General features: G+C 44.2%; 1 protein-coding gene across 1 annotated transcript; it reads left to right on the top strand.

The window, feature by feature from the left end:
* The first annotated feature begins 394 nt into the window (after positions 1-394).
* On the top strand, positions 395-8,030 carry ATP5PO (ATP synthase peripheral stalk subunit OSCP). Its single transcript, XM_065913722.1, has 7 exons — positions 395-500; positions 1,874-1,924; positions 2,920-3,030; positions 5,349-5,478; positions 6,118-6,230; positions 7,466-7,552; positions 7,851-8,030. Exons 1-7 carry the CDS (start codon positions 465-467, stop codon positions 7,962-7,964), a joined length of 642 nt encoding a protein of 213 aa, XP_065769794.1. The 5' UTR covers positions 395-464; the 3' UTR covers positions 7,965-8,030.
* Positions 8,031-9,137: the final 1,107 nt, after the last annotated feature.

The following is a 9,137-nucleotide window of genomic DNA, read 5'->3' as shown; positions in this document are numbered from 1 at the left end:
CACGGTCCAAGTACTAGGCGTGCAGGGTCCGCCGCTGGAGCTGCAAGGCTGCGTATACAGCATGTACACAAAGAGGGCAAGGACCTGCGCTTGATACACACTTGGGCGTGTTAGGAAGAAAGAGTAAATATGCTAGTGATGAATGTGAAATAGAACAAATGCCACCCTACTTATCTAAATGGAAACTTCAAATTAGGTGCAATAACTCTATTCTACACTAAGGGCCACTAAGTAACTCAACAATCTAATTTCCAGGTGCTATCCGAGCCCTCTTGCCCCACCCCCACCAGCTCTGAGGCCCACTCGCTTCTGAGGACTACAACTCCCAGCCTGAGGGAACACGCGCGTGCGGCCTGACGACGTACGCCTACATTTCCCAGCAGGCCGAGCGGCTACGCTGACGCACGCCTGCGCTCTCGGTTTCTCTCGCCGACTTGGGTTTGACCTACAGCCGCCAGCAGAAGATGGCTGCGCCAGCAGTGTCCGGGCTGTCCCAGCAGGTGAGAGGACGGATGTCCTGAAAGCCAGCGGGAAGAGCCCTCCTGGAGTGACCAGCACTGGACCCCCAAGTCCCACAGTTCCAGGCCACACCTGGGGAGCGTAGCGGCCGTTCAAGGTCGTGCGGCCGGGAGAGGGGGCGACGCGGGGCGGCCCTGTTTTCCCCCCATCCCCCTTTCCCCGGGAGGCGCGCGGGACACAGGGGACGCTGGGCGCTCGTTTCTGACCTTGGCGTCCTCCGAGCACAGCCCCGGGAAGCAGCTGGTTGAGAGACCCAGGAGAAGGGGCGGGGAGGGGGGGGGGTGGGTCTATCTTTGCGTTGTGATTAAGCTACTACTAGTATTTCTGGTTCAACTGTAGTACTAAAGAATGTTTGCAAAACATGTTTCACATTTTTATTAAGAAAATGAGACTGGAAAGTTTAAATGACTCGTTTTTGACTGAGCAAGGGGTAGAACTGAGATTCGAACCCACGGAGTCACAGGAAAACTTGTGCTCTTTATGTTTTACGATGCTTTATATATATCATACCTTGCAGCTTCCGTAAGTTTTCCGTAAGTGTTATATAAAGTCTTTTAACCCTCTCAGCCATATAGTACACTCTGGAATTATTTGAAGGTGACCTATACCCTTGCGGGTACTTTTTAAACTCTGGATTCCAACCCTTGATAGACTAGACACCATTTCAACAATATCAAGATTAGTATCTTGGTAGGCAAGATACTGGGGCCTGTTCGCACATAAGACTGCTGGGGTAGCCAGAGAATTCATCTTTATCTTCAGATAGCCTTTGGAATCTTAAGACGGTACCTGTCTCGCAGATAATGCCTGGAATCATCCCACTTATTGGAATCATGCTTCACGGTGGTAACATAAATGCTGAAAATGTTGTCAATTTTCTTTTTTTAAGGCTTACTTTCTGAAACTTGGGCTTGTCCTGTTGCTCAGTGGTAAAGAACCCACCTGCCAATGCAGGAGACATGGATTCCATCCCTGGGTGGGGAAGATCCCCTGGAAAAGGGAATGGCTACCCACTCCAGTATTCTCAAAGGCAGGGGGGATATCCCAGGGACAGAGCAATCTAGTGGGCTACAGTCCATGGGGTCGCAGAAGAGTCACACACAACTGAGCAACTAAACATTTTCTCAAATTTAGTGTTTCCTCTCCCATACTCCTGTGCTCACCTCATAGTGGGAAGGCAGTTTTCCCACGCAGCCTCGAATGACTCTTCAGTGGGGAAATTTACTCCTAGGTGATGAAGAGCAGCTCAGCCTCATATAATCTATGTGATGATATAAGGAAACATAAGAAGTGAATCATTTACTATTTTTTGCTATAAGTAATCTCATTCAGTCTTTCTCATTTTGTGTTAAAGGTGCGATGCTTCAGTACATCTGTGGTCAGGCCGTTTGCCAAGCTTGTGAGGGTATGTCAGCTTATTTTTCTGTAATTGTAAAGCAAATAAATGTATGTGGTTTCAGACAACAGTACACTTAGGCATGGATTTTGTACAGTTAACACTTAGATCTTTCTGCATGATTTGTGGTTCCCCAGATATGCTGGGGAGTTGGGGGACTAGGGAACAGAATAGTGTTGAATGCCTGCCATGGGACAGGCCCACGAAAAAGCCTTTAAGTTGGGAGAATTTCTTAAAACAGTAACAGTGATGGGCGGTAGCCGGTCTTCCCATTTTACGAAAGAGGAAGGGCTTATTCAACTTAAGTCTTTGAATTGGACAGAAACTAAAACTTGCTCATTAAAAACCTAAGCTTTTCCAGTACAATCACACAGTACCACTAAGCATATGTAGTCATACATTGATGATAATGTGGTTTAAAAAGCCTGTGGCTCACTGTAAAAAATAATTCAAGCATCAGGCACTTAGTAACTTGCTAAAGGGCTCCATTAAACTGAACATTTATGGAGATACTCTGTAAGTATCTACTGTAAGATACTGTAAGTAGATATCTGTAAGTATCTACTGTAAATTTGCAGTATTGCTATGAAATGTGTAAAATTATGCTTGTATATGTTTCATAAACACCTGTTTTTCTGGCTTTAACATATTCAAAACTGCCTTCTATCAGTGTTTAACAACTCCTAAACTTGGAACTAAGGAGTTACTGAATTCAAAGAAATCCTAAGTTTATCTCAAAGTTAGCACAGTTGAATTATCTGTAGAATGGAAAGGGACTTTAGACACCGTGTTTTCTAAGCCCCTCATTTTAAGAAGAGAAATTGAAAGCTCATAGATGGAGTGACATGGCCAAGGAAACATCCCTTATTTGTTTGAGAATTGTCATTCAGGGTAGCATTTTATAATAATTTTAAAATTATAAATATTTCTGCTCTTGATACCATGATATTGTCATAACTGATTTTCCTTTTCTCTTCCCCTACTCCACCTTTTTTTTCTTAAAGCCACCTGTTCAGATATATGGCATCGAAGGTCGCTATGCCACAGCTCTTTATTCTGCTGCATCTAAACAGAATAAACTGGAGCAAGTAGAAAAGGAACTGTTGAGAGTAGGAGTAAGTAGCTTTCCTGTTCACTACTTGTATATGCTCATTGTATATTTTTTCCTTAGATCTTTGACTGTGCATCCTTGATGAAGTATATCCTAAGAGAAAAAGAATTGCAAAAAAAGGAAAAGAAGAAAACATATTTCCTATAATCATGTTGATAGTGATAGTACTGGGTAAAATTGTTCTCAACCTATTTATAATAGGTACATGTAAGAATATTAATGTTAGGAACCGAGATTTGGGGCTCAAGAGAAGAAATAGAAAATCTAAGAAACAGCTGCCATTTCAAGGGAGGGTTAAAAATTACCTTGAGAATTTATGCTTGTATTTCTCGGTATTTCCAAAATAGGCTTCAGGATATATTATGATCTTGTTTTACTGGGAATTTATTTTCCCTTTGAAGTCTTTTCCTCAGTGTCAGTTGTTATTTTATTCCCAAGATGTGAGGGGAAGTGAGCAGAGCCCACTGGATAGCACATTAGTGAAGGCGCCTGAGCTGCAGGACGACAATAGAGAGCTGACGAAGGAAGACCAAGAGACTGCAGGGGGAGTTGACTTATTTTTTTCTATTTATTTTTTTTTTCATTTATTTTTATTAGTTGGAGGCTAATTACTTTACAATATTGCAGTGGGTTTTGTCATACATTGACATGAATCAGCCATGGATTTATGTTTTTTTGTTTTTTTTTATTTAAACATGAAAAGTACGTGAACTGAATTAAGCCTGCAGTGTGGCATAAACAGGAGAATCGCCACTGCAGGTTCCAAGTCGTCTATAGTTAACCAGTTGCTCTAGGTTTTTGTTGCTTCCCCTTCTCCTTTTACTTTCTAGTCACCACCTCAAGTTTGTTTTTGTTTGTTTGTGTGTTTTTAATCTTAGGAGGAGGAAAACCTTCATGGACTAGCTGTATAGAACCATACTTAAGCGTTTTGTGTATTTTTTCATTTTGAGCTTTTGTCCCAATGGACAATAACTCTAGCTCTGTATCCCCCGCTGTGTCCAGTTATGCAGTGTGCTTGATCTTCGTTGGTTGCGTCAGCTGTTAGGATGCTCACAGACCCAGCAGCCTGACTGGGAGACACGTGTGGGCTGGTGTGGCTGGAGCCGTCAGGGTCGCGCAGGCTTTGGGGGGCGCTGGTTCCCGCCCTCTCCTGTCGCACACCCATCATAAACCCGTGTTCACAGGCGAGACTGTGCCTGGCCTGTGGGCCTTGGAATGGGGTTTAATTAAAACTGAAGTCTGTTACGCTGTGGAGACATACAAAGGAGGCAACCTTAAGACTCTTTATGAAACAAAATCAGCCGTTTTTCGGCACCAAGAGGAAAGCGTGATGCTGCCGCAGTGTCGCCAACAGTCGTGGATGATGCAGCAGAAGCAGTTAGAGACGTGAAACCGGGGTAGCTCCAGCTCCAGAATGCTTGTCGTTTGTATAAGCCAGCAGTTTGTATGGGAAAACCTTGTTTTTGGGCGGGGGGGTGGGGGGGTGGTCACTCGAGCTGAAGTTTTTACACTAGACAGCAATGTAGGCACGTAGCTAGGATCAGAGGCAGAGATTGTCCAGGAGCCCAGGAGAGGGGTTGATGGAAAGGTTAGTGGAGGTGTGTGACCAAGAGATGCCCACATGGAAACCGCAGTTGGTTTGCTGGAGCTCTGGCCTGACGCTGAGGGGAGCAGAGTGCTAGAAGCAGCCCGTGGTCGCCAACCTGACATTTGTGATGTAATATGACGGAGACAGAGTTGTCTCTCTTGTGGTTGTGGAGACAGAGTTGTCTCTCTTGTGGTCGTGGCACTCTGATTTTTTTGGCCGTTTTTCCTCCCAGGCCCAACTGCCCTGGAAGCACCAGAGTTCCCACCCAGCACTGCGTTGGTTTTCCCGAGCTCTGAGGGTCTGGATCAGCCTTAGAGGGAGAGGCCCCTCCGAGGGAACGGCCGAGACCCGCGCTCAGTGCATCTAGTTAGGTCTGCGTTGTGCGTGAGCATCACTGGCATCCTCTTAGCAGGGGAAAAACCAGAGTAATACCCATAGTAGATGCATCACAATATGCCACAGATTGAGTCTCATGGCTGCTTAGTTTTTTAAAAATAATCTCTCCTGAAAAGCAAAAATAAACTTCATTAGAATGGTCTTAAATATTTTCACAAAATACTGTATCCTATGTAAAATCATCTGTGTGTGGTGCATTCTTAAAGGCAAAATTTTATTTGACATAACATTTCTAATTTTATTCGTGAAATACATGATTCATCAGAAAATGTGTGTACAGCAGCTGGGATCATTTATGTTCTAAAGAGTCTAAGAAATTATCTTTTTGGTCCTTTAAGCAAATTTTGAAGGAACCCAAAATGGCTGCTTCTCTTATGAATCCCTATATAAAGCGTTCTGTTAAAGTGAAAAGCCTAAATGACATGACGGCAAAAGAGAAGTTCTCTCCTCTCACATCCAACCTGATCAGTAAGTATTAGCTCTTATTGAAGTCTCTGAAAATTCTGCTCTTGAAACTGTGATCCCTGGACCAGGAACACCAGCCTTTGGCAGTGTAGAATCTCAGCCTTACCCCAACCTGCTAAATTAGAATCTGCATCTTTACTCGCTCCCTGAGTGAGTTGCTTGCACATACAGTTTGAGGAGCATTGTCTGAAGGATATTAAGATGCAGGAATGTCTCAATGCATAGTATCATCCCTTGGAGGAGGCCAGTGGGATTCCTACCAAGAAAGTGGTGTACAGCCAGTGGCTGTGTCTCTGTCCTTAAAGATATTTTCAGAATCCAAAGAAAATGTGTAGAGAATATAAGATAGTGTGTTAATTTGGGGATTTGTGATGGCATAAACCTGAAAATCAGATTTCAAGCTGTGGTAAAGAAATCTATTGCAGATTTGTTTAACACACACGCCTTTACAAATTTAAGTCCTTGTTGGTACAGCCTTTTTTTTAAAAACTGAACATTCTTTTTAGATAACAGGTTGCAGCTTCTCCATTCACATTCTTAAGTGACATTGAATATAGTATTTTAAGGCCACATCAGTTTGCGTTTGAGGTGAATATACTGCTTCATGAATATGATTTAAGTGAAAAATGTTAACTTTCCCAGATTTGCTTGCTGAAAATGGTCGTTTGAATAATACCCCTGCGGTAATTTCCGCGTTTTCTACCATGATGAGTGTCCACCGTGGAGAAGTACCATGCACAGTTACCACTGCATCTGTAAGTAATGAGTTGTTGCCACTGCATTTGTCTTGACTTTCCATTTTGTAGAACAAAGAGAAAAAAGCTAAAATCAAGAAATCGGGGGGAGCCTGGCATGCTGCAGTCCATGGGGTCACAAAGCGTCGGACACAACTGAGCAACTGAACTGACTTGTCAGTTGGGAGGTCTCTTCATTTATACCAACTTCTGTGAACACAGCAACCCACCCCAGTATTCTTGCCTGGAAAATCCCATGGACAGAGGAGCCTGGTAGGCTACAGTCCCTGGGGTCGAGAAGAGTCGGACACGACTGAGTGACTTCACTCCACTTCTGTGAATCTCTGCTTTGCAAGGCCCAGCAGATGTCTCCCTGGTGCTTCCCTCGTCAGCGGTTATTCGTAAAGACTGTAGGTTGGGTTAAAATGTGTCAGGAAGTACTGGTTTATAGTCCAGTACAGGTTTGAGTTATTTTTTAAACATCATGCTAAGTAGTTTACTGAAATGTAATCTGTTAATCTTTTGTGGTGATGAAGCAGAGAGTATAAGGCGAATGGGCCCTATTGGTCTCATGGACTTGCTGAAGTAAAGTATAGTAATAGTCACCATTTATTGAAACACAATATGCTGGACACTTTATTATAATTTTGCTTAATATCAAAGGTCTGCTTGAAGCAGAAGTGTTGTTACCCTCATTTTACTAATGAGGAAACCAGAGCCCAGGGAAAGTAAGTTGCTTGCTGGAGGTCACAGGAGGTGGAGCTGGAATTTGAACCACAGTCCTGTCTCCCAGTAGTCCATGTTCCTTACGTGGCACTACCTCCCTGGGGTTATTTTCATTGTTGTCCAATGTACAGTGGAATACATTTATTTCCATTGTATTCTGTTTGCACTGTGGCTCATTGTAGGAGAACAGTCTGTGGGGCTTAGTTATCTCCCGAGCATGGTTGAGCTACTTGGGGTATGCAGCACCTGACCTTACCTAGATGAGTGTTTCTAGTGCTTAAGAGATTCTAACTCTCCAGAAGAGCATAACTGATGGTGCTCTCGTGAGGCAGGCCTTCACAGGCCCTGAGACCAGCACTGATGGGTGACTCCTGGGGTGCGAGTCCAGAATGGGTCCCAGATAACTGAACACAGGAGTTCACGCGGCCTGTCTCGGTGAAATGTTCCCAGAGGGAGATTTTTCTCTCCTCCTACTGTAGTAACTTTTGTTTTACTTTATCTGAATTTAAGGATGTTTTGTCCCTTTTTAGCCTTTAGATGAAGCCACTCTTACTGAATTAAAGACGGTCCTGAAGAGCTTCCTAAGTAAAGGCCAGGTTTTGAAATTGGAAGTTAAGGTAGGTTTTTAATTGTGTACAGTACATTTCCTCAAGTTGTTTGGCACTTAAAATGGCTATAGAAAGTGGAAAGTGAGATCTGATTATGTAAAACTTTGCCTGTAGTAGAACCTTTTTGTTTATTTTCAACATAGATGATTACTGAGTCCATTCACAATTTGACTTCTTTTTCCAGATGTAATTATTACATGTTACAATTCCATAGCACATAGACTTTTCAGAGCACTTTTTTTATCTTGCTTTTTCATTAATGAAATGTCAGAATATTTTCACTTTTCCAACCTATTTTCTTTCCTAGATTGATCCGTCAATCATGGGTGGAATGATTGTCCGTATTGGAGAGAAATACGTTGATATGTCTGCAAAAACAAAGATTCAGAAGCTGAGCAGAGCAATGCGGGAGATTCTGTAAAAGTGTTGATTTTCTAAGTGAGAATTCTTAAACTTGGAGCAACAATAAAATGCTTCCTGAGCAGGATATACTATGTTTACTGTCTTTTAAAGTGGAAATACAGGGAGCCTTATTTTTTATATCTTTTTCTCAGGATCCCCTTAAAGGTTAAAATGCCCTTTGAAATGTAGTTTTTGTCGATGATTCTTAGAAATTGGAAGCTCATATATCCCTTAGGAAAAAATAGCTTTCATAGCAGGCACTGTTAAGTACTTCACGTATGTTACCTCATTCCTTTGTCTCTTGAGTCCCAGAGCCTGGGCAGGGGCTGAGCCTGCAGGTGAAGTTAAAGTCGTCATCTCTTGAGTTTTTCAGCTGTTGGGTTCATCTCGAGTCAGAGCTGGAAGTGGCCTCAGCCCACGGTGGTCACACGCTGGCCGCGGCTCCTGCTCTGCTGCTTCGTGCTTCTCGCAGCCTCTGCAGCACGTGGGCCGACCGCCTCGGCCGTGCCCCCAATGCGCCATGTCAGCCACGTTCCCGGCTGCCTAGCGCCCTCCACACAGGGCCGGTTTGTGCTCACCCGAGTATTCTGACAGGTCCGTATATCCAGCCTGTGCATTCTGACTTGAGCTGAAAGTGATCCGTCCTGCTCTCCACTTTCCGTGTAATTCTAACTTTAGAGGTGGTGATGTCTATAAAAGCTTCCAGAGAGATTCTGGCCAAAAACATCGCTCTTCTGGAATCAAGAGAATCTAATTAAAAGCAGTGACTGCTCTCACTGGGGCAGGGGTCCAGCGGCGGCAGGTCTCAGCTCGCCAGGTGCTACAGGCCCTGGAGGGTCCTCTGAACCAAGACTGGCCGGGAAAGCCAGCTCAGGATAGAGGCAGGAGTTTTCCCCTCTCGGGAGCACCAGTTCCGGTGGGAGGTACACTCATGGTTAGAACGCACTGTTCTTTGGTTGAGCTTCTGCTTGTGTGGTGTGTGTGTCGCTCAGTCATGTTTGACTTTGTGACCCCGTGGACTAGTCCGCCAGGCTCCTGTGTCCATGCAGTTCTCCAGGCAAGAATCCCAGAGTGGGTCGCCATTTCCTCCTCCAGGGGATCTTCCCCACCCAGGGATTGAACCCAAGTCTCCGGTGTTGCAGGCGGATTCTTGACCATCTGATTGGTTCTGCCGATTAAGGCCTTTCCAGCC

This window comes from Muntiacus reevesi, chromosome 21 (genome assembly GCF_963930625.1).
Source record: "Muntiacus reevesi chromosome 21, mMunRee1.1, whole genome shotgun sequence".
NCBI lineage: Eukaryota > Metazoa > Chordata > Mammalia > Artiodactyla > Cervidae > Muntiacus > Muntiacus reevesi.
Note: the sequence above shows the minus strand (reverse complement) of the source record. Positions and strands in the feature narration are given on the sequence as shown.

Excerpts from the sequence above, each read along its gene's own strand:
- ATP5PO (XM_065913722.1), top strand. The coding sequence starts at position 465 with ATGGCTGCGCCAGCAGTGTCCGGGCTGTCCCAGCAG. Across the intron at positions 1,925-2,919 it reads CGTTTGCCAAGCTTGTGAGG|CCACCTGTTCAGATATATGG; the intron begins GTATGTCAGCTT and ends TTTTTCTTAAAG. Across the intron at positions 6,231-7,465 it reads GCACAGTTACCACTGCATCT|CCTTTAGATGAAGCCACTCT; the intron begins GTAAGTAATGAG and ends GTCCCTTTTTAG.